This window comes from Salvelinus sp. IW2-2015, linkage group LG20 (genome assembly GCF_002910315.2).
Source record: "Salvelinus sp. IW2-2015 linkage group LG20, ASM291031v2, whole genome shotgun sequence".
Lineage (NCBI taxonomy): Eukaryota > Metazoa > Chordata > Actinopteri > Salmoniformes > Salmonidae > Salvelinus > Salvelinus sp. IW2-2015.
The window spans coordinates 59,592,851-59,618,288 of NC_036860.1; the positions used below are offsets into that span (position 1 = coordinate 59,592,851).

The 25,438-nt window shown below is 45.5% G+C and overlaps 1 protein-coding gene across 1 annotated transcript; it reads right to left on the reverse strand.

Moving 5' to 3' along the window:
• Positions 1-4,228: 4,228 nt before the first annotated feature.
• Positions 4,229-17,923, reverse strand: pi4kab (phosphatidylinositol 4-kinase, catalytic, alpha b). Its single transcript, XM_024011564.2, has 21 exons — positions 17,688-17,923; positions 11,998-12,114; positions 11,707-11,800; positions 11,447-11,608; positions 11,007-11,269; positions 10,533-10,599; positions 10,262-10,410; positions 10,096-10,161; positions 9,910-10,006; positions 9,565-9,756; positions 9,308-9,408; positions 8,842-9,101; positions 8,629-8,724; positions 8,221-8,404; positions 7,960-8,060; positions 7,685-7,853; positions 7,367-7,417; positions 7,122-7,230; positions 6,785-6,921; positions 6,543-6,676; positions 4,229-4,316 (listed from the first exon to the last, which is right to left on the reverse strand). Exons 1-21 carry the CDS (start codon positions 17,784-17,786, stop codon positions 4,262-4,264), a joined length of 2,703 nt encoding a protein of 900 aa, XP_023867332.1. The 5' UTR covers positions 17,787-17,923; the 3' UTR covers positions 4,229-4,261.
• Between the last annotated feature and the right edge of the window lie 7,515 nt (positions 17,924-25,438).

The following is a 25,438-nucleotide window of genomic DNA, read 5'->3' on the forward strand; positions in this document are numbered from 1 at the left end:
CTCTAGAGTGTCCTCTCGGGCATGCGGGAGTCCTGTCTAGACCTCTAGCAGTGTCTCTCCGGCATAGCGGGAGTCTGTCTAGACCTCTAGCAGTGTCTCTCGGCATAAGCGGGAGTCCTGTCTAGACCTCTAGCCGTGTCCTCTCTCGGCTAGCGGGGTCCTGTCTAGACCTCTAGCAGTGTCTCTCCGGCATCGCGGGAGTCCGTCTGAGACATCTAGCAGTGTTTTCGGCAATAGCGGGAGTCCTGTCTAGACCTCTAGCAGTGTCTCTCTCGGCATAGCGGGAGTCCTGTCTAGACCTTCAGCAGTTGGTCTCCCGGCATATGCGGGAGTCCTGTCTAGACCTCTTAGCAGTGTTCTCCGGCATAGCGGGAGTCCTGTCTAGACGCTCTAGCAGTGTTCTCCGGCATAGCTGGAGTCCCTGTCTAGACTCTAGCAGTTCTCTCCGCATAGCGGAGTCTGTCTAGATTCTAGCAGTGTCTCCTCCGGCATAGGCGGGAGTCCAGTCTAAGACTATAGCAGTGTCTCTCCGGCATAGGCGGGAGTCCTGTCTAGACCTGTAGCAGTGTTCTCCGGCATAGCGGGAGTCTGTCTAGACTCTAGCGTGTCTCCCGGCATAGCGGGAGTCCTGTCTAGACCTCTAGCAGTGTCCTCTCCGGCTAGCGGGAGTCTGTCTAGACCTCTAGCAGTGTCTCTTCTCCGGCATAGCGGGAGTCCTGTCTAGACCTCTAGCAGTGTCTCTCCGGCATAGCGGAGTCTGTCTAGACTCTAGCAGTGTTTCTCTCCGGCATAGCGGGGTCTGTCTAGACCTCTAGCAGTGTCCTCGGCATAGCGGGAGTCCTGTCTAGACTGTAGCAGTGTCCTCTCGGCATAGCGGGAGTCCCTGTCTCAGACCTGTATGAGTGTCTCTCCGGCATAGCGGGAGTCCTGTCTAGACTGTAGCAGTGTCTCTCCGGCATAGCGGGAGTTCTGTCTAGACCTGTAGCAGTGGTCTCTCCGCATAGGGGAGTCCTGTCTAGACCCTGTAGGCAGTGGTCTCTCCGTCATAGCGGGAGTCCTGGTCTGAGACCGTAGCAGTGTTCTCCGGCAATAGCGGGAAGTCCTGTCTAGACCTGTAAGCAGTGTCTCTCCTGGCATAGCGGGAGTCCCTGTCTAGCCTGTAGCCGTGTCTCTCCGGCATAAGCGGGAGTCTGTCTAGACCTGTAGCAGTTCTCTCCGATAGGGGAGTCCTGTCTATGATCCTGTGCAGTGTCTCTCCGGATAGGCGGGAGTCCTGTCTGACCTGTCGCAGGTCTCTCCGGCAATAGCGGGAGTCCTGTCTAGACCTGTAGGCAGTGTCTCTCGCATACGCGGGAGTTCTGTCTAGCCCTGGCTAAGCAGTGTCTCTCGGCAATAAGCGGGAGCTGTCTAGCCTGTAGCATGTCTCTCCGGCATGAGCGGGAGTCCTGTCTAAGACCTGTAGCAGTGTCCCTCCGGCATAGGCGGGAGTCTGTCAGCCTGTAGCAGTGTCTCTCGGCATAGGGCGGGAGTCCTGTCTAGACCGTCTTTAGCAGTGTCTCTCCGGCATAGCGGGAAGTCCTGTCTAAGACCTGTAGCAGTGGTCTCTCTGTACCTCTCGCGGCATGCGGTTTCTCAGGTTGAGTGAAGCCATGAAGTTGGAGTAGTCTTCTTCACACAGGCTGGCCTTCTGTCAGCTGGGGTGATCTAGAGCGGATGACGGAACTTGGTTTAGTATGTGTGTTAATTGTTGTGTGTGTGTGTGCGAGCGCGCGCTGTCTCCTCACCCTAGTGTAGTGGCTCTGTCTGTTGTAGCCAGCGAAGTGCAGGATGCTCTCTGTAGCCATGCAGGCAGTGTGCTGGGAACAGACCTGCACACCGCAGGTTCTGATGCTTGTTCAGGTACTCCTGTGAGAACAGGGAGAAAACATACACAACGGGGATAGGAGAAGATTCATTTAAACCTTGAGTCCTCAAAAGACAAATCGATGAAGCTCTTGTTGAGTTGTCTTCTTGAATAATGATTTGGCAGAACACTACACACGTTGTCATAAAGATGGGTTAGGCTGAAACGTCACGAAACGCTTCAAAGCAGAAGTCGTGGTTGCCTGTGATCTGGATGGCCCAGATGCTACCAACAATGACAAGCGCTTGCTGCCCATGTCTTGTTTTGAGGTGTTTTACCTGATTTCATGTCAATGCTGATATGGCTCAAATTCGCTAGCTAACCAACAACTGTAACGATGTTTTTGAGACACTAAGTGCTCATTGTGGCAAATATTTTACTGTTTTTAATAAACATGGAGGAAAAGTTACATGTTGTCAACAATCTAAACCCAACCCTGTCTGTTTTGCACCATAGTTGCGCACGCATCGGTTTGTGTAATAAATACTCTTTATATAACACAAGCATATCCTATTAAATTGTTATAACTAACTTCTTCAAAACAGGGTTTCTCACAACTCATAAGAGATCTGAGACCCACACACCCCAGAGCAGATGGCTGACATACGACCTTTTATAAACACTGACAGAAAGGGTGTGTAATGTAAATTTCTCGAGGTACTGAGACACACCATACAAGGAACACAGGGCTGACGTAAGCCTTTCATAAACACAGTAAGACAGGAACATCTACCGCAACACTACAAAATCTCCTGTTTAGCTAACTTTTCTGAAGACAAAACCTACTTCAGCGCCAATGGGCAGTGATACTACCTGAAGGAGAACTCGCCCAATCATCAGAACCAAAACCAGAGGACAAGCACTTCCAGACTCAACTACTTTCTGTACTGTATAAAATGTATATGCACTCTGTTAATCTGGGTTATTTCCTGACGTTCCATTGAGCTAAATGAATAAGTCCGTGCAGGCTTGTACCAATATTTTACTCTTAAATAAAACTGTTCGCTTGTATAACAATTTACCACCTTGTCTGAATCGATCCTTGCCGGCTCACCCTTCTCATATCCAATTATCAACAGTTGTGTCTAACAACCAATCCGTATATGCCTTTCCTTTACGAAATGCGGTGGTTGTGTGTGTGTGTCTCTCTCCACCTGAGGTGTGACTTGGTGACAGAGGGGGCCCTTCATGCCTTCCTCAGGATCTCCCCACAGGAGCAACAAAGTCCTTCACTATGCTCTACAAACCGACAGAGAAACATAGACATTATTAGAAAACAGCACCACCCACATTCACACACCATTCCTACCTCTCTGGCCTCGTATGTGTCTGGTCAAGTGAATCCTGTAGGGGGGTGTCTGGATGTGCATAGGTTAAGGCTGTCCTTGGATGGATGTCCTGGCAAACAATGGTTAGTAGCACGGACAGGCACTCAGAACACAAAACGTTGTCTAATAACCACCTTTTCAGGGACCCACGAGAGAATATGACAGATTAGCAGGTGGTTATGGAGTGAGAAGAGGATGTTGTGAGTGTGTGTCGTACCTGCACTGAGTTGGAAAGAGAGAGAGTTCTGCAGGATGTCCAGCACGTCTTCAATTACAGACGTGCCGATCGTCCAACAGCAGGTGAGGGATACGTTCGGCAGACCTATTGGTATTTGCAGCCACCTACGGATCTCTTGTGGGACGGGTTGAAGTTGACCAGATTAGATAGATGAGTCGTGGCGCTCCAAGCTCCTCTCCATGGGTTAGTCTTCGGCTGGGGAGAGAAACACAGAGACAGCACTCAGTTGCAGACCAATAGTTGTAGAGGATCACGCTCCACAGAAGGTAGTTTGCTCTCGACTTCTCCTAGAGACCGCAGTTGTCTCTGTTTTGACCCGATTGACCTTTACCTTCTCAGCATCATGTGTAGGAAGACCTCAAACACCTTGTCCCAAACCGCTATCACACACTGCATCTAACTGGACCACAGAAAAAAGAGACATTCTCTCACTGTCTACCGCGTGAAATATGCGCACGGCACCTGCTACCGCGTGCACGGCACCTGTCTCCGCGTGCACGGCACCTGTCTACCGCGTGCACGCACTGTCTACCGCGTGCACGGCACCTGTCTACCGCGTGCACGGCACCTGTCTACCGCGTGCACGGCACCTGTCTACCGCGTGCACGGCACCTGTCTACGCGTGCCCGGCACTGTCTACCGCGTGCACGGCACCTGTCTAGCGCGTGCACGGCACTGTTACGCGTGCACGGCACTGTCTACCTGGTGCACGCACTTCTACCGCGTGCACGGCACTGTCTACCTGCGGGTAAATGCAGCTCACCAGACTTGTCCTTCTGGATGGTCCTGTCCTCAAAGTAGCGGAACATCTACCTGGAAACGGTCAGAGTCCAGAGCACGCAGCATCCTGGTGAGAGAAGAGAAACGGTTAGAGTCCAGAACAAGCAGCATCCTGGTGAGAGAAGAGAAAGGTCAGAGTCCCAGAGCACGCAGCCATCCTGGTGAGAGAAGAGAAACGGTCAGAGTCCAGAGCACGCAGCATCCTGGTGAGAGAAGAGAAACGGTCAGAGTCCAGAACAAGCAGCATCCTGGTGAGAGAAGAGAAACGGTCAGAGTCCAGAGCAGCAGCATCCTGGTGAGAGAGAGAAAACGGTCAGAGTCCAGAACAAGCAGCATCCTGGTGAGAGAAGAGAAAGGGTCAGAGTCGAGAACAAGCAGCATCCTGGTGAGAGAAGAAAAGGGTCAGAATCCAGAACACGCAGCATCCTGGTGAGAGAAGAGAAACGGTCAGAGTCCAGAACAAGCAGCATCCTGGTGAGAGAAGAGAAACCGGTCAGAGTCCAGAACAAGGCAGCATCCTGGTGAGAGAAGAGAAGCGGTCAGAGTCCAGAGCACGCAGCATCCTGGTGAGAGAAGAGAAGCGGTCAGAGTCCAGAACACGCAGCATCCTGGTGAAGAAAGAAGAGAAAAGGGTCAGAGTCCAGAACAACGCGAGATCCTGGTGAGAGAAGAGAAACGGTCAGAGTCCAGACAAGCAGCATCCTGGTGAGAGAAGAGAAACGGTCAGAGTCCAGAACACGCAGCATCCTGGTGAGAGAAGAGAAACGGTCAGAGTCCAGAGCACGCAGCATCCTGGTGAGAGAAGAGAAGCGGTCAGAGTCCAGAACAAGCAGCATCCTGGTGAGTGAAAGAGAAGAGAAATGGATTGGCAAGGAGGCACGACATGAATGACTAGGAGATTTAACTAACTACCTCCAACTGCTACACTCTAGACCAGGCCTCTCCAACTGCTACACTCTAGACCAGGCCTCTCCAACTGCTATCTCTAGACCAGGCCTCTCCAACTGCTACACTCTAAGAGCCAGGCCTCTCCAAACTGCTACACTCAGACCCAGCCCTCTCCATACTGGCTACACTCTAACAGCTCTCACGCTACATCAGACGCCAGCTCTCCAACTGCTACACTCTAGACCAGGCTCTCCACTGCTAACACACTCTAGACCAGGCCCTCCAACTGCTACACTCTTAGACCAGGCCTCTCCAACTGCTACACCTCTAGACCAGGCTCTCTCCAACTGCTACAACTCTAGACCAGGCCTCTCAACTGCTACACTCTAGACCAGGCCTCTCCAACTGCTACCTCTAGACCAGGCTCTCCAACTGCTTACCTCTAGACCAGGCCTCTCCAACTGCTACACTCTACCAGGCCTCCTCCAAACTGCTACACTTCAGCACCACGGCCTCTCCAACTGCTACACATCTCAAGACCAGGGCTCTCCAACTGCTAACAACTCTAGACCAGGCCTCTCCAACTGCTACACTCTAGACCAGGCTCTCTCCAATGCCTTACAACTCAGACCAGCGCTCTCCAACTGCTACACTCTAGACCAGGCCTCTCCACTGCTACACTCTAGACCGGCCTCTCCCTGTACACTCTAGACAGGACCTCTCCAGCATGCTACACTCTAGACCAGGCCTCTCACACTGTCAAACTCTAGACCTAGGCCTCTCCAACTGCTACACTCTAGACAGCGCCTCTCCAATGCTAACTCTAGACCAGGCCTCTCCAACTGCTTACACTCTAGACCAGGCTCTCTGCACAACTCTGCTACACTCTAGACCAGGCCTCTCCAACTGCTACACTCGTAGACCAGGCCCTCCTCCAACTGCTACACTCTAGACAGGCCTCTCCAACTGCTACACTCTAGACCAGGCCTCTCCACTGCTACATCACTAGACCAGGCCTCCTCCAACTGCTACACTCTAGACCAGGCCTTCAACTGCTACACTCTAGACAGGCTCTCCAACTGCTACACTCTAGACCAGGCCTCTCCAACTGCTACACTCTAGACCAGGCCTCTCCAACTGTTACACTCTAGACCAGGCCTCTCCAACTGTTACACTCTAGACCAGGCCTCTCCAACTGCTACACTCTAGACCAGGCCTCTCCAACGCCGTTCCTGGAGAGCTGCTGTTCTGAAACCCGACACTAGTGCACCTAAATAAGCTGAATTAGGTTAGTTCCAACTGGGTTTGGAGCGGAAACCTGCAGCACAGTAGCTCTCCAGGAACAGGGTTGGAGAGCCCTAGTCTAGCAGGGGTGCATCTCAATAGGTCTAAGTGGTTTCCTTACCTCATGTACTCCAGCCTGTAGACAGACAGTAGGTAGGTCGACATGGCGAAGTCTAGTTTGTTGATGAGAGCAGACACCTCAGGAGGAGGATCTAGCAGGTTTATAATGGTGCTCCTCAGGTCATTCAGCTCCGCCTGAAAACACACACACACCCAGGGAACATCAGTTGTGTGTGTGTAGTAGCAAGTGTGTGTGTATGTCTGTACACACGTGTGTTGTGTGGGCATGCATGTGTAGTGTACCGCTGTGACGGTGTCGTTCTTCAGGGCAGAGTTGTACTGTAGTTCAGAGCGTAGGGGTTCTCCACTGGGGAAGGTGAGGAGGGGAGACTTGGTGGCGATCTCACACACTCCCTCATACCACTCCTCTGGCCACAGACCTACACAACACAAAACCCTTAATAACCCTACAGACTTCTACATAGCAGGACGACTGTTAGCCTGATAACTCACTCCCCTTTTATCCTTCCATCGGATGGGTATTAGTCCACCATTTCAACAATGTTTAGTCAATTCTTTATATTGTTTTCCAATCCTGATTGGAATATTGTAGTACAAGTTAACATTGTTAAACAGCCACCTGATCCCTCAACAGCGAAGCCCATCACCACAGAGTAGAGCCAGAAGTCTCTGAACAGCTTCTGCAGGCGAGGCTTTGCTTCCTTGATGGGCGGCAGACGCTTCGTCAGCTACACAGAGAGAGGGGGATCTAGATCAATACTAAGTGTATAGATTATATACGGAGTACTGTATAGACACTCGGGCACAGAGGCACTACTAGACAAACTGTTGAAAGTGAAAAATGTATAGAGGCAACCCACGTACCACAGCAATAACAGGAACGAGTACACCAAGGTTTCCAGCACTGCTTGACGCCTGCAAATACAAATAATAAACAAATGTTAACAAGAAAAAAACTGTTAACCTCTAAAGGCCGCTACACACTTCACCCAAACAGAGCGACGGAGCGCCTTATATGGCCGTTTCCAAATTTGAACCCCACAAAAGTACGTAGAACTAGGTGTGAAAACGACACTGCGTTTGCGTAGTTTGAATGAAGTGTGTAGGGCCCTTAACACAAGCATGTTGTCGCTGGACTCTAAAGGTCTATCAGAAGTCATGGCTACTGTAAACAAAGTTTACCTTCAGTGCAGGGCCCTTGTCCGAGGCCCTCTCGCTGGCCCTCTTTCCCTCCAGTCCCAGCTGCACAAACAGCTCCAGTAGGTTGACAAGCAACTCATCAACCATCTGCTCTGTTGCCAGGTTGGCAGCTATGTTAGCTAATGCATTGATCACAGCCAGGGAACAGTGTCTGGAACACACAAGATTAACACAGTAGTTTTTAGTAGAGTGGGTCGTGGAGCTGGCTATGGGTAGGGATTTGGGGATATGGGTAAAGGTGTAGTGGCTAAGCATACCTGTATCCATGGTCCTTGTAGTCCTTGGTGGAGTAGACCATGGAGGAGGCCTTCACACTGATCTGCTGGAACAGGTTCCACACCTCCTGGTAGATATATTGCTGTGAGGAGAGAGAAACAGATGAGTTTACTGAGAGACCAGAGGTTGATGAGTTTACTGACAGGAGAGAGAGAGAGGAGAGTTTACTGAGGGACATATTGCTGAGGGGAGAGGTAAAATAATTAAGTGTATACAGAATCAAGTGTGTGTGTGTGACTCACGTTCCCAGTGATGACCATGCATCCCAGCTGATCTATAATGAGTACGTCTAGCTGTGACGGCGGCTGGCAGAACTTCTGCTGTAGGATCTGCAGGATGGGCTCCATGACGCGGGGCGTGTCCCTCAGAGCCACCGCGATGTGACCCAGCGCTCTGATGGTGTGGTCTGGGATCAGATGGGCCTCCCTGGGGGAGAGAGAAACAGTGCGTTGGTCAGAGGGGCTGTCAGTCATTGCCACGGACCTGGTCAGAGCATCTGTCAATCACTGCAGGAGAGTCTAACTAGCGAGATCACCTGAGGTTTCACTAGCTAACATTGACAGTTATTTCTCAGAGGTAATCCAGCCTGTCAATAAGTAAAGTAGACTAACTGGTAATATTGGAGGGCTCAGGTATGAAATAATACTTACTTGTCATTCTCCTGAGAGATGTAGAGACGGTTGGACAGGCTGGCCAGGAAAGCCTCCACTATAACACTGTCCATAGTCAGACCTGCCTTCAGACACCTGAGCAGCAGAGAGAGGGGGGAGGGAGGAGAAAAGAGATCGCATAATTGGTTACCACGGAGCAAACACTGCTCATATTTCTCTCCTTTTCACATACAATATTTTATCTTTCCTCACCTGCAGATGTTGTCAATGGAGATGTCTCGGAGCTGTTCGTACATGGAGGGCTGGCTCTTCTTATTAGCGTGAGCACTGAACGTAGACTGGGAGTGCTCATTGGTCACATGGATCTTGATCTCTCCAGTCCCTGTGGTGTTCTGGCTGTGGTACTTGTACAGCTTGACAAGGACAGGAGAGGGGACCACCAGGAAGTCTCTGAGAGACGTGGTGACAGAGTGGGCCACCACCGGGAACCGCTCACACAGACGACCCAGACCCTACACACACACATAGGAAAAATGTGATTAGGTAGGATAATACTGGTATTATGGTGTCTTATCAACACAGTATTGTGAAGACAGATGAAGACATTACAGACCCGACCTGTATACAGCAGACCAGCAGGGGAATGTGATTAGGTAGGATAATACTGGTATTATGGCATCTTATCAACACAGTATGGTGAAGACATTACAGAACCGACCTGTAGACAGCAGACGAGCAGGGGAATGTGAGCGATGATTACTTTACTGGACGTCTTGGACTGCAGTTTCTCTGACAGCTTGGTACACAGGTTCTCAGCTCCTGATCAAATCAAAACACATGAACAACAGTTGGTTTGGTGTTCAATTCAAATGAATGACCCAACGTTTTTCAACACATGGCAAATGCATTCCAAATTCACGACCTGATATTTTTCAATACATGCGCACGGATGGATAGTACACAACACACTCGTACCCTGCTCCTCAGTGACAGCCCAGACCATGAGGTCGACACAGGCAGCGTTAGCCTGGCAGCGTAGCTTCAGAGGACTCAGCTCACTGTGGAGGTGATCTACATCATGTAGGATCCTCTGCAGCTCTGACTGGCTACTACTGAACTGCTTCAGCACAAAGTCATGAACCTCTTTCACATAGCCTGTCTGCAGGTCTGGAAACACCATCACACCAACATCAAGAACATGTTAGTAGCACAGTAATAAACACATGTAATAAACTGCTTCAGAATAATCAGGTCATAGCAGAGGGTTTCTGTATATTAGAGATAGTAAAGGTTAAAGTGAGAGACCAGTGTATTTGTTACCTTTCAGGTTGTACAGCGTGTCTCTGAGCATCTTGAAGATGGTCACATACAGAGGATCACTGAAGGTCCTGTAGTGCAGGTGCATACCTGGGTTCAACTAGAGGGAGAGAACACAACAAACATGATGTAACATTGAGGAGTACACAGGACAGAACTTTAATTAAAATACAGGGGAAATTAACCTACCTCCAGAAGTTCCTGCAGGGTGTTATCCAGTGTTTTCAGAAAGGATTCAGAGACAAACTGCTCAACCTGCAAAAGACAAACAGAACACTCAGAAAGGAATTCTGATAAACGATGTTCTACCCATTCTAATTCTATAGTTCTATGCATTTTGATTCTATGTACTGACCATGTTGAGCAGCTGACGCAGAACGTCCAGAGGGACGTCAAACTCTCCCTGGGCACTACCCGTAAACAGAGGAGACACAGAGAAACTAGAACTGATGGTGGAGAAGTAATAGTCTGGGTCCACAGCACTACCATCAGGGAGATAGGAGCCTGGAAAGAGAAAGAGGGAGGGGGAGAGTGAGAAAAGGTACCAGTCAAAAAAAGACACACAGGCTACTTAGTAATAAACTGAAATACTTCAGAAATATATTACCTGTGTAATATATTCTTACCTTCAAAGTACTGTGCTGAGGGGTCAGCTGGGGAGCTGGGGGTGAGTCCTGCTCTCTCTGGACTGGCCTACAGACAGATGAACAGATCATTTTCAGACATTTCAAATAAGAGCTTCCTTTGCTCTCTAGTGGCCGGCTCTGGTAGTACGGTTCTATTCTCTGTAGTGATATAGAAATAGGAAAGGTGGAGCCCTTGCATCTTATGTTGTCTCCCTGATACCTGATGAGAATTAATGGTAGTACTATGGTGTAGTGGTAATAGTAGTAGAGTACAGTGCTTCCCAACAGTGCTTCCCAACAACCATTTTTGTTGTAGGCCTGGACAAGCACACCTAAATCAACTTGTCAACTAATCATCAGGTCCTCAATTAGTTGAATCAGGAACGTCTGTCCAGGGCTACAACTAAAATGTGTGCTGTTGGGTGTACTGGAGGACCGGAGTTGGGAACCACTGGTCTAGTATAGTAATAGTGCCTGTTGTGATATGCTGGACACGGAGCTTCCTTTGCGTCTGATGGTGTCTCCCTGACAGACTGTGAGCAGCGAGGCCGGCATGATGGAGCGGAAGTCGTTGAAGGAGCGCCGTCGTGATGGGTCGACATCATTGCCAGTGGACACTGGCGGGGCTTCCGCCCGCGGAAAAAGCTTGGACAACAGGGGCTCCTCCGTGTTGCTATAGCGACCAAAGGCCCGGGCCACACCCAACAAGCAGGGCACAGTGTACCTGCACAGGTATTCTTGGGAGGGAGGGAGACGGGGAAACAAAGAAAGAAAGACAGGTGAAAGGCTGCCTTTTTCATTGTCATTCTGTCTCCACATACTTGTATCACAAAGTTTGTGAGGACAAGAGACAACAACTAGATAACTAAAACACTGGTGAACATAACATGGTGGAACAGAGAGCTTGCTGGTACCTTTATCATGTTCCTCTGAGTTCAAGCAGATGTCCAGCAGGACCTGCATTATGTCCATGACGGCCTCCAGGATCTGTCCTCGCAGGGTGTCATCTCGCTGGGCCACGTCTGAGAGAAGAGTAACCAGACAGAAGCAGAAGTTCTCTGCCACCGGAAGGATATCTGTAGGACAAGAAGAAAGATCGTCAACCAGTCAGAAAGGTGGAATTAGACATCATATTGACTGGTGTGAGACAAAATGCTGGCATCTCTCTCCTTACCGCGCCCTTTGTTTCCAGAGCTTTCTTCGATCCACTGGACTCTGGGAAGTCCCTTCAGCAGCCCCAGCAGGTAGGGGACGATAGAATCTTTGTGCTACAATAAAAACATAATTCACAAACCACTCGAGCAAAGGCCATTAAACAGCTAAGGGGAGCACAGAAGGTGCCATGGATAGGAGCCAATTATTGGTCCTCAGGAGGTCAGGGAACATCCATCCCGTAAAAAGCAGGATATAAATGCAACCCTTAACAGTGTCAGAGAGAAGGCCTCGCTGCTCCAGTTCAATGTACCTGTAGGTCAGACTTGACCAGGAAGATACCCAGAGCTAGGACCGCATCCCTCCTCCTCTCGTCCAGCTGGAACACCCCTCGGAAGTCCACTGGACACATGCATTGGAGCTTTTGGACCTGAAACAGAGAATAAACAGCAAACAAGTGGCTTGTGGGTGACTAATCAAACCATCAGTCCTAACCTTCACAAATACCTGGCTGACTAATCAAACCATCAGTCCTAACCTTCACAAATACCTTGCCCTGTATTAGCAGTTAGGGTGACTTCTACCAAGGCCAACTGACATTCACGAGAGGCTAACCGCTTGCCTCTGCTCCAGCTTTACAGATAAAGATAGTAAAGTACCCCTGGATTCCATGGCCTTCAGGAAAAACAACACAGAGAATCCTATACCGCATAGTAAACATGGCATTGACAGCTTGACTGCACTCCACGCGAGGAGCCAAACAACTAGCTCTTAGCATTAATTAGCTTAGCTAACGAGGATCAGCCTTTAAGCTCAGTGAGGAGGATTACAGCCTAATGTCAACTCACCACCACAGCAGAGAGATACAAATCCAGTGATACAATCCCACTCAGTCACACACACAGTTGAAGTCGGAAGTTTACATACACCTTAGCCAAATACATTTAAACTCAAGTTTCACAATTCCTGGCATTTAATCCTAGTAAAAATTCCCTGGTTTAGGTCAGTTAGGATCACCGCTTTATTTTAAGAATGTGAAATGTCAGAATAATAGTTGAGAATTATTTATTTCAGCTTTAATTTCTTTCGTCACATTCCCAATGGGTCAGAAGTTTACATACACTCAATTAGTATTTGGTAGCATTGCCTTTAAATTGTTTAACTTGGGTCAAACGTTTAGGGTAGCCTTCCACAAGCTTCCCACAATAAGTTGGGTGAATTTTGGCCCATTCCTCCTGACAGAGCTGGTGTAACTGAGTCAGGTTTATAGGCCTCCTTGCTCGCACATGCTTTTTCAGTTCTGCCCACAAATTTTCTATAGGATTGAGGTCAGGGCTTTGGGATGGCCACTCCAGTACCTTGACTTTGTTGTCCTTAAGCCATTTTTCCACAACTTTGGAAGTATGCTTGGGGTCATTGTCCATTTGGAAGACCCATTTTCAACCAAGCTTTAACTTCCTGACTGATCTCTTGAAATATATCTACATCATTTTCCATCCTCATGATGCCATCTATTTTGTGAAGTGCACCATCCCTCCTGCAGCAAAGCACCCCCACAACATGATGCTGCCACCCCATGCTTCACGGTTGGGATGGTGTTCTTCGGCTTGCAAGCATCCCCCTTTTTCCTCCAAACATAACGATGGTCATTATGGCCAAACAGTTCTATTTTTGTTTCATCAGACCAGAGGACATTTCTCCAAAAAGTACGATATCTGTCACTATGTGCAGTTGCAAACCGTAGCCTGGCTTTTTAATGGTGGTTTTGGAGCAGTGGCTTCTTTCTTGCTGAGCGGCCTTTCAGGTTATGTCAATATAGGACTGGTTTTACTATGGATATAGATACTTTTGTACCTGTTTACTCCAGCATCTTCACAAGGTCCTTTGCTGTTGTTCTGGGATTGATTTGTCCTTTTCGCACCAAAGTACGTTAATCTCTAGGAGACCGAACACGTCTCCTTCCTGAGCATTATGACGGCTGCGTGGTCCCATGGTGTTTATACTTGCGTACTATTGTTTGTACAGATGAACGTGGTACCTTCAGGCATTTGGAAATTGCTCCCAAGGATGAACCAGACTTGTGGAGGTCTACAATATTTTTTTCTGAGGTCTTGGCTAATTTCTTTTGATTTTCCCATGATGTCAAACAAAGAGGCACTAATTTGAAGGTAGGCCTTGAAATACATCCACAGGTACACCTCCAATTGGCTCAAATTATGTCAATTAGCCTATCAGAAGCTTCTAAAGCCATGACATCATTTTCTGGAATTTTCCAAGCTGTTTAAAGACACAGTCAACTTATTGTATGTAAACTTCTGACCCACTGGAATTGTGATATAATTCACTGTAAGTTAAATAATCTGTCTGTAAACAATTGTTGGAAAAATTACTTGTGTCATGCACAAAGCAGATGTCCTAACCGACTTGCCAAAAGTATAGTTTGTTAACAAGAAATTTGTGGAGTGGTTGAAAAACTAGTTTTAATGACCACAACCTAAGTGTAGGTAAACTTCCGACTTCAACTGTATAATATATCATTCTAACCTCTGTGTATATAAGTGTACAAAGTTTTCTACCCAGAATTCTGGACCTTTATGGCACAGTAGTAAGACTAGTGCACTTGCCATGGTTGCAATAGCAAGGTAATTTAATAGGATCTCTATGGTTTTATCATACCATTCTGAATGTTCGTGTAAAACGGTGCAAACATACATGCATACACAGTAGCAGTCAAAGGTTTGGACACACCTACTCATTCAAGAGTTTCTTTATTTGTACTATTTTCTACATTGTAGAATAATAGTGAAGACATAAAAACTATGACAACACATATGGAATCATGTTGAAACCAAAAAAAGTGTTAAATCAAATTATATGTTATATGAGAGATTCTTCAAAGTAGCCACACTTTTCCTTGATGACAGATTTGCACACTCTTGGCCTACTCTCAACCAGGTTCATGAGGTAGTCACCTGGAATGCATTGCAATTAACAGGTGTGCCTTCTTAAAAGTACATTTCTGGAATATCTTTCCTTCTTAATGTGTTTGAGCCAATCAGTTGTCTTGTGACAAGCTAGGGATGGTATGCAGAAGATGTCCTTTTACCAAATAGGACTAAGTCCATATTATGGCAAGAACAGCTCAAATAAGCAAAGAGAAACAACAGTCCATCTTTACTTTAAGACATGGTCAGTCAATCCTGAAAATGTCAGGAAATTTGTTTCTTCAAGTGCAGTCGCAAAAACCACCAGGCGCTATGATGGAACTGGCTCTCATGAGGACCGCCACAGGAAAGGAAGACCCAGTTACCTCTGCTGCAGAGGATACGTTCATTAGAGTTACTAGCCTCAGAAATTGCAGCCCAAATAAATCCTTCACAGAGTTCAAGTAACAGACACATCTCAACATCAACTAAATCTGAATCTGGCCTTCATGGTCGAAATGCTGCAAAGAAACTACTACTAAAGGACACCAATAAGAAAAAGAGACTTGCTTGGGTCAATAAACATGACATTAGACTGGTGGAAATATGTCCTTTGGTCTGATGAGTCCAAATTTGACATTTTCGGTTCCAACAGCTGTGTCTTTGTGAGACGCAGAGTAGGTGAACGGCTGATCTCCACGTGTGGTTCCCATCTTGAAGCATGGAGGAGGTGTGATGGTGCTTTGCTAGGGACACTGTCAGTGATTTATTTATAATTCAAGGCACACAACCAGCATGGCTACCGCAGCATTCTGCAGCGATTCGCCATCCCATCTAGGGCTGGGCAGTATACTGCTTTATTGCGATATACCAGTATTGATGTATGGGCCATTTTTTACTTTAACTTGTATACCAATATTTGAATGTTTGGTTTGTTAAATGTGATACGCCGTGTATAACGCCTATTTGTATAGTTTACTTCACAACTTGAGTCATATCTCTACACTTTCTCTATGCCGCTTTCCACACAGTCATAGCCACGCCGCCTGTCACTCAAGGAGCGCATTTGATGTTCCTCAACTACGGGACACTTGTGTTCAGTCTGCATGGTCAATGCAGCATATGCAACACTGTTGATGACAACAATGCAGTTGTCACTTGCTTCTTAATATAAGTCTACTAGAATTCTATAATTACACTATTAGTTTGTGTTTCTTACATCTGCAAACAGCTAGTTTGTCTTTTCTTAGCAAGTTGTTCCTAAATGCTAATCGCTAGCTAGCTAATAAAATGTACTAAGAGCAAGCATAATGATCTATACAGCCTGATAATACCAGTGATTGCGTAGACCTAAATCGGCATGTTTGTGCAACAGTGTCTTCTAAATGAAAGAAGCAAGCAAGAATATGTTAGCTACATTTAGTAGCTTAGAGAAAACATTCAATGTAGCCAAAGATTATAGGGTCCTTTAGGAAACAACTATCAACACATTAGTACCTACCATGTCACAATAACTCCTCCCTGGCATTTTCATTCGTTGTCATGTCAAACACTGTATTAAAAGTGCCCACTATTATATTCCAACTATATAATTAGAATAGACATTCTTCCCATGATTCCAACAGTTAACCCAAGTGTTTTGCTCTAAATCGCAAGTCAAATTGCAACATTAAGTTAAAAATAAGCCCCAGATTACTTGCCCATATTGTGCATTCCTATGTGGCAGTGTAAAAATTATCACAAATGCAGAAATTGATGAAAATTATGACTTTTTTGGAGTTGAAGTTGAACAGTATAAAGCAATAAGAATGGAGAAAGATCCATTGAAATCACTTAGAATTATTTGTTGCCACCCTAGGGTCACGCACTACTCAAAGAAAATTTAGAACTTTTATTATTAAAAAAACATCAAATACCGTCAATTTCTATCACCCAGCCCTAATCCCATCTGGTTTGTGCTTAGTGGGACTATCATTTGTTTTTCAACAGGACAATGACCCAAAACACCTCCAGGCAGTGTAAGGGCTATTTGACCAAGAAGCAGAGTGATGGAGTGGTGCATCAGATGACCTGGCCTCCACAGCCTCCCGACCTCAACTCAATTGAGATGGTTTGGACCGCAGAGTGAAGGAAAAGCAGCCAACAAGTGCTCAGCATATGTGGGAACTCCTTCAAGACTGTTGGAAAAGCATTCCAGGTGAAGCTGGTTGAGAGAATGCCAAGAGGGTGCAAAGCTGTCATCAAGGCAAAGGGTGGCGACTTTGAAGAATCTCACATTTATTTTGATTATTCTACAATGTAGAAAATAGTAAAAATAAAGAAAAACCCTTGATGAGTAGGTGTCCAAACTTTTGACTGGTACTGTATATACAGTATATGCGTTTGTACACAATTTAAAACAGAGAGACCATTCAGAGCAACATCATTGATGGCTTTCCTGCAAACACCTGAATCAACATGATGTAATGTGATATAAGGCAAATTAGCAAACTGTCTGTTGAAATCATAGACCTTATGGTTGAAATACAGAATACAAAACATTCAAGTAAATAGTGACCAATCAACGACCAGAAATAAACGGGGGCGTTACCTTGGTTGAGGTTTGAGAACTAGCTAACTAATGGGTATGCCAACTTCCTCATTCTGATGGAATGACAATCCACCATATATCATAATCGACAGGACAGATAGCTAAACGCGTAGTTAGCAAGTGATTTGTTACAGTTATTAAACTAGGTTGTCAGTATGTAAAACTGCCTAGTTGTTGTGTCCTGTTCCGGTGTGAAATTACAAGACAATTAACTAAGGGCCTCTACTTGTGAATGAATGTCTACAGTGGCTAACATTGCTGTCCAACAGCCGTGTGCAGTTCTTGGAAAACGAATAATTAGCTAGTAGCTAATTTCGATAGCATCGCATATCACTGCCATATAACGTTAGCCATAGCGAAACGTTTTTTGTAAATAATGTATATTATTCTGTGGCGATACTGTAAAAAATGTATGTTTACGGAACCGTATAGACAACTTAGCTAGCTAGCATACGCTCACTTTACGGCAACGCTAATAACATCACTCACCTTATCTATCGGTGCTGGGCGGTGTGCAGCCAAAGAGCGCGCCAGGGACAATACAGTGTTGAAATAGAAACCCCTCGTTCCTGCTCCTTTTGCAGACATGTTTATGAATCAAGACAAACTGGTAGTAAGAACATTATACAGCTTTTACCGCTGCGAAGAGGACAAGCTAGCACCCAACGTTAGTGCCTACTGCCTAGCAGACGGCCGTCACTAGTTACCACAGCCACAAGTTCATAATTATGGCTAAACCCCGCCTATTTCCAATAGGGTCCCGGAGGGTCTCTATGCTGCCACCTACTGATATGTAATCTCTCAGTGCAGAGCATCTCTTAGGAAAAGTGGGGGCTTTCGAAACGAACCACATAAGAAGTGGGGGTTTCGAAAGGAGTATTTTAACACTAGAAGCGCTGGAATTCCATAACTACTAGAACCGCAATGACTTGATATTTCAATTATATATTAATATTTCAAATATTTAAGTGATAATGCCCGAGAAGCCGGTGTTTGGAGGATATATTGGCACGGGTGTTGTTATTGGCCGGTAAACCGTGCCAATATATTCTCCAAACACCGGCTTCTCGGGCATTATCACATTCATACAATGGGTTATCAACATATTAAAATAATGATTTACATATTTTCATTAAAAACGTAATTTTTATGAATTTATTCATACTATATCTTCCTTCCACAAGATATAGTCCTGACACAAATCTAGGGTTGCTAACCTAGCCGGTTGGTCCTTCGTTCTATAGGTTCAGTTGCCAGAGTTGCGACCCAGTCGTTGTCTTTTTGTTCTGTATGAACGCGACCCAGTCGTTCATTCCGTACTGGCTGGCAACGTTCTTATCCCTTGCTAGCTAGCCAACTACAACTAACTTACATTCACGTCAAACAGTGCAGCTAGAATAACAACAAAGTAGCTGCATTTGCATTTACTCAAGCTGTTTTCTCGTGACATTTATTTGAAAACATCCATAACAATGAGTTAATGATGTGCGAATTCACCTGGCATAGAAAATGTGCTCTCTCATCAGGACACTTGTTCAGAGGATCGAGCCAACAACACAGCTAACACCATCACTTCAAACGGAAGCTGGAAAGACTGTAAACTATCTGCACTTCGTTTTGTTTTACCTGTTTTCTATTGATATTTCTTCATATAGAAATACAAATTATGCTGATTTATGATTTTGACTGGCTGAGAAAAGCTGCCTGCCTGTCTGTCTCATCCCGACTCCCGACATGTTCATTGCTATGTGACATCTGGAGATCGAATTTGAATATTGAAACAATGTTGGAGAGACAGACAGCAAGGTTTATACAAATCTCCGCTGTTGAAAACTAAATGTTAGTCTAAAAGAAATGTGAGATCATGTCTAAATGCTTTTTATAGTGGAGATCAAGTTTATAAATTGCCTGGCTGGGCTGATGAGACAGTGGATTGCGGTGGTAATTTGTGGAATAGACACCGGTTGGAATGCGGTTTTAACCAATCAGCGTCCAGGATTAGACCCACCCGTTGTATAATCAATAATAAATAATACATTCTAAAATGAATGCATTTTTGTGTTAAAATAAATCATAACAGGCCTCACGGGTGGCGCAGTGGTCTAAGGCACTGCTTCGCAGTGCTAGCTGTACCACCAGAGATTCTGGGTTCGCAGCCGTCCGTGACCGGGAGGCCAATGGGGCGGCGCACAATTGGCCCAGCATCGTTAGGGAGGGTTTGTCTGGCAGGGATATCCTTGTCTCGTCGCGCACTAGCGACTCCTGTGGCGGGCCGGGCGCAGTGCACGCTGACCAGGTTGCTAGGTGTACGGTGTTTCCTCCGACACATTTGTGCGGCTGGCTTTCGGGTTGGATGTGCGTTGTGTCAAGAAGCAGTGCGGCTTGGTTGGGTTGTGTTTCGGAGGACGCACGGCTCTCGACCTTCGCCTCTCCCGAGTCCGTACGGCAGTTGCAGCGATGAGACAAGTAACTGGACCCCTACAAACTACAACCAATTGGATACCACGAAAAAGGGGGTAAAATATATAATAATAAAAAAAATCATAACAAACTTCAGGACACCAAATGTAAATTGTAATCATTCAGAAAATATATTGATTGATCCGGAATTGTTCTCCTAATTTGTGGAATAGACACCGGCTGGAGTGTGGTTTTAACCAATCAGCGTGCAGGATTAGACCCACCCGTTGTATAATAAATAATACGTTCTAAAATTAATGCATTTTTATGTTAAAATAGTAGTTGGTGTAGTTGTTGAACCAGGCGAGGCAGTCATTTAAGAAACTAAGGCTGTTGAGTCTGCTGATAAGAATGCTGTGATTGACAGAGTCGAAAGCCTTGGCCAAGTCGATGAAGACGGCGGCACAGTATTGTCTTTTATCGATGGCGGCTATGATATCATTTAGGACCTTGAGCGTGGCTGAGGTGCACCCATGACCAGCTCGGAAACTAGATTGCATAGCGGAGAAGGTACGGTGGGATTCTAAATGGTTGGTGATCTGTTTGTTAACTTGGCTTTCAAAGACTTTAGAAAGGCAGGGTAGAATAGATATAGCTCTGTAACAGTTTGGGTCTAGTGTCAAAGGGGGATGACCGCGGCAGCTTTCCAATCTTTAGGGATCTCAGACGATACAAAAGAGAGGTTGAACAGGATAGTAATAGGGGTTGCAACAATTGCGTTGGATAATTTTCGAAAGAGAAGGTGCAGATTGTCTAGCCCAGCTGATTTGTAGGGGTCCAGATTTTGCAGCTCTTTCAGAACATCAGCTATCTGGATATGGGTGAAGGAGGAGCTGGGGAGGCTTGGGCAAGTTGCTGTGGGGTGTGCAGAGCTGTTGACCGAGGTAGGGGTAGCCAGGTGGAAAGCATGGCCAGCCGTAGAAAAATGCTTATTGAAATTCAATTATCGGTGGTGACAGTGTTTCCTAGCCTCAGTGCAGTGGGCAGCTGGGAGGAGGTGCTCTTATTCTCCATGAACTTTACAGTGTCCCAGAACTTTTTGGAGTTTGTGCTACAGGATGCAAATTTCTGTTTAAAAAAGCTAGCCTTTTCTTTCCTAACTGCCTGTGTATATTGGTTCCTAACTTCCCTGAAAAGTTGCATATCGCAGGAGCTATTCGATGCTAATGCAGTACGCAACAGGATGTTTTTGTGCTGGTCAAGGGCAGTCAGGTCTGGAGTGAACCAAGGGCTATATCTGTTATTAGTTCTACATTTTTTGAATGGGGCATGCTTATTTAAGATAGCAAAGATAGCACTTTTAAAGAATAACCAGGCATCCTCTACTGACAGAATGAGGTCAATATCCTTCCAGGATACCTGGGCCAGGTCGATTAGAAAGGCCTGCACGCTGAAGTGTTTTAGGGAGCGTTTGACAGTGATGAGGGGTGGTCGTTTGACCACGGACCCATTTTATTTTTTATTTTACCTTTATTTAACTTGGCAAGTCAGTTACTAGTCGGTTACTAGTCCAACGCTCTAACCACTAGGTTACCCGCCGCCCCATACTGACATAGGCGATGAGGCAGTGATCGCTGAGATCCTGGTTGAAAACAGCAGAGGTGTATTTAGAGGGCAGGTTGGTCAGGGTGATATCTATGAGGCTGCCCGTGTTTACAGATTTAGGGTTGTACCTGGTAGGTTCCATGATAATTTGTGTGAGATTGAGGGCATCTAGCTTAGATTGTAGGACGGCCGGGGTGTTAAGCATAACCCAGTTTAGGTCACCTAATAGTACAAACTCTGAAGATAAATGGGTGGCATTTAATTGACATATGGTGTCTAGGGCACAGCTGGGGGCTGAGGGGGGTCTATAACAAGCGGCAACAGTGAGAGACATATTTATGGATTTTGGTGGTGGATTTTTAAAACTAGACGCTCGAACTGTTTGGGCACAGAACTGGATAGCATGACAGAACTCTGCAGCTGAGGGAAGGACAGTGCTGAGGAAAGGACAGTGTACCGTCTAGCCATAACCCCAAGTACTTGTATGAGGTGACTACCTCAAGCTCTACAGCCTCAGAGGTAGTAATCACACCTGTGGGGAGAGAGGCATTCTTCTTACAAAACCACATGACCTTTATTTTGGAGGTGTTCAGAACAAGGTTAAGGGTAGAGAAAGCTTGTTGGACACTAAGAAAGCTTTGTTGTAGAGCATTTAACACAAAATCCGGGGAGGGGCCAGCTGAGTATAAGACTGTATCATCTGCATATAAATGGATGAGCGAGCTTCCTACTGCCTGAGCTATGTTGTTGATGTAAATTGAGAAGAGCGTGGGGCCTAGGATTGAGCCTTGGGGTACTCCCTTGGTGACAGGCAGTGACTGAGACAGCAGATTTTTTGACTTTATACACTGCACTCTTTGAGAGAGGTAGTTAGCAAACCAGGCCAAAGACCCCTCAGAGACACCAATACTCCTTAGCCGGTCCACAAGAATGGAATGGTCTACCGTATCAAAAGCTACGGCCATTGCTTAGAATCAATGGCAATGGTGACATCATTGAGGGCCTTTCAGGTTGCAGTGACACATCCATAACCTGAGCGGAAACCAGATTGCATACCAGAGAGAATACTATAGACATCAAGAAAGACAGTCAGTTGATCATTGACAAGTTTTTCCAACACTTTTGATAAACAGGGCAAAATAGAAATAGGCCTATAAAAATTAGGATCAACTTGATCTCCTTTAAATAAAAGACGAACCGTGGCTGCCTTCCAAGCAATGGGAACCTCCCCAGAAAGGAGAGACAGGTTAAAAAGGTTGGAGATCAGCTTGGCGATGATAGGGGCAGCAACCTTAAAGAAGAAAGGGTCTAAACCATCTGACCCAGATGGTTTTTTGGGGTCAAGTTTCATGAGCTCCTTTAGCACCTCGGACTCAGTGACTGCCTGCAGGGAGGAACTTTGTTGCGGGCAGGGGGAAAAGATGGAGAAGCATCTGGGATAGTCGCATTAGAAGGGGTGGGAGATGAGGGAATGTTGGACGGGCAAGGAGGCGTGGCTGAGTCAAATAGGAATCCTGACTTAATGAAGTGGTGATTAAAGAGCTCAGCCATGTGCTTCTTGTCAGTAACAACCACATCGTCAACTTTAAGGGACATGGGCAGCTGTGAGGAGGAGGGTTTCGTTTTCCAGAACTTCTTGGGGTTAGACCCACAGAGAGAGAATTGCTCCTTAAAGTAACTAACTTTGGCCTTCCGGCTAGCCTGAGTGCACTTATTTCTCATTTGCCTGAACGAGAGCCAGTCAGCCTGAGTATGCGTGTACCAAGCCTTTCGCCAAATGCAATTCTTGAGGTGGAGTAACTTTGCAAGATCATTGTCGAACCAGGGCCTGAACCTGTTTTTAATTCTAATTTTCTTTATGGGGGCGTGTTTGTTAACAATACCACTGAAAATATCAAAAAAGAAGGTCCAAGCGTCTTCGACAGAGGGGATCATGCTGATTCTATACCATTTTACAGAGGCCAAGGCCTGCTCATTAAAGTGTTACTAGGCTATCAATTGTCAAATTGAAAGATTGCCAATGCAAGCTGCACTTCAAGTCATCATACAAAGGGCCTTGAAAGCCAGACGTTTTGATTACTATATCCTATTGAAAATGGTGAATAAAAATTGTTATAATTAGCCTATTCTTGCCAAATAACTCTCCAAGTTGCGCAGATTGGCCCCTTTTCAAAATCCATTTTTCAGCAGAGTAATCAGATTTTCATAGAATGACCGTGATTTAACTTGTTCCTCAGGTGAGTATATCATGCAGCAATAGCCATTTGAAAAAATATCCTTTCTATTTTATCTGGTTATATTCCATTAGTGCAGGGGAATAGCCTATAGGCTATGTGTTTGATGTCTGCTAAATTAACAAGTTGATTTCATTGTAGTGGTGCAAGCCTATAGGCCTATGCTCACTAAGCATTGATTTACAAAAATGCAATTTAAAAAAATATATAAATCGCCTTAATATCAGAATGTTTTTTTTATGACCCTCCTAAACGAAATAATAATGGATTTATTTGGAATTGTGTACTATATGCTATATGGCTTTACAGACAGACGGCTGCTGCAAATCAATATTGTCTATTCCACTGTTAAATATGCATACGGTGACCGTCATGACGGTCAAAATAGTGCTAGACTGTAAAATACATATATTTAGGAAAAGTCAAGGACAGGTGGGTTCAAGGCAATAGGATGGAACTTCCACCTAGCGATCAGAGTTCAAAACTGAGCTATAAAGTGTGTTGAGTCACTAGGGGCAGGGAGGAGACATCCACCCTAGAGAGCCTGTTATGCTGCATGCAAGTAAAGTGAGCTCTAAAATAATGAGTATAATACTATCAGATAGGCCTATGTGGAGGCTGTGCTGTTGCTGTGTTAATTCATATGGTTATGATGTTTACTTGTGTTTATTTTCTGTTATTGTTACGTTCCTCTAAAACTGCTAGTGAAATTATTACATAAAAATGCAAGTTGAAATGTACATTGGTCTGTTTTATATATTTTTCTTCCTCCCACAAATAAACACTTTATTGATAATACATTCTTAGATTAAAAAAAGTATTCAGCTAACATTAGCTAGCATTTACATTTACGAAAAATGTAACGTTACATGCATGGCTCCCTGGAGGTAGACCTTTTTTTTTGCATAACTGAAATTCCTTACTGTCATCTCTGCAGACCATGATTAACTTCCGATAATTCAAACGACGTCTTGAGTGGCACCTTTCAAAACCCCCATACCTCCTTATATGGTTCCTTTCGAACCCCCCACGTCTCCTTATATGGTTATTTTCGAAACCCCCACTTCTCCTTATATGGTTCCTTTCGAAACCCCCACTTCTCCTTATATGGTTCCTTTCGAAACCCCCCACTTCTCCTTATATGGTTATTTTCGAAACCCCCACTTCTCCTTATNAAACCCCCACTTCTCCTTATATGGTTCCTTTCGAAACCCCCCACTTCTCCTTATATGGTTCCTTTCGAAACCCCCACTTCTCCTTATATGGTTCCTTTCGAAACCCCCACTTCTCCTTATATGGTTCCTTTCGAAACCCCTACTTTTCCTGAGAGATGTCATATGTGCAACCCATATGTGTCAGCTAAGGGATGCCTGCTCTGAAAGATGATGTCGCAGCTGGACCCCTCTCCCCATTTCTACAGTTTCTCTTCTTAAAATCTGATTTTAAATATGACCCTAATCTTAACTCTGCTAACTTTAAATTAAGATGTAATAATTGTTTGTCTTTGTGGCTGTGGTAATTAGTGACGACCCTAGCAGACACCAACATCTACAGCGAGCACGTGAGTTCAAGGTCAACAGAAAAATTTGTTGTTAATGGTATGTCAACATTATAAAGGTTTTGACTTCAAACAATTTGAGAACTCAACTGAATGGCAAATCATGTCTGTTGAGAACCAGAAATGTAAAAATTTAGGAATCACTTTAAAAAAAGATGATGTTTGTTGACCATGAATGTCTTTCAGTTTGTTGACAATGAGGGAATATTAGAAGCTTTTAGCAAAGCTAGTATTTACACACTAGCGTTGCTGGGAATTAGCTGGCAAAAAACAGAATAGTCCGCTGGAGCTAGATCCTTGTGCAGCGGAGAATTTGAGAAAACATCTAATGGAATGTATAATTAAACAGAATTTCCAAACGTGGGTCTGTTGTAGACCCATGCTATCAGAACTCAGGATAAGACCCAGATGCAGACAGCTAGAGTCACAGATGTTTATTGACC

Bases quoted from the DNA above. Each gene is read 5' to 3' on its own strand.
- pi4kab (XM_024011564.2), bottom strand. From the start codon at position 17,786: ATGTCTGCAAAAGGAGCAGGAACGAGGGGTTTCTATTTCAACACTGTA. The intron at 11,609-11,706 runs GTAAGGAGAGAG...CTTGTCCTACAG, and splicing joins CTCTGGAAACAAAGGGCGCG to ATATCCTTCCGGTGGCAGAG. The intron at 9,757-9,909 runs GTAACAAATACA...TGGTGTTTCCAG, and splicing joins CACGCTGTACAACCTGAAAG to ACCTGCAGACAGGCTATGTG.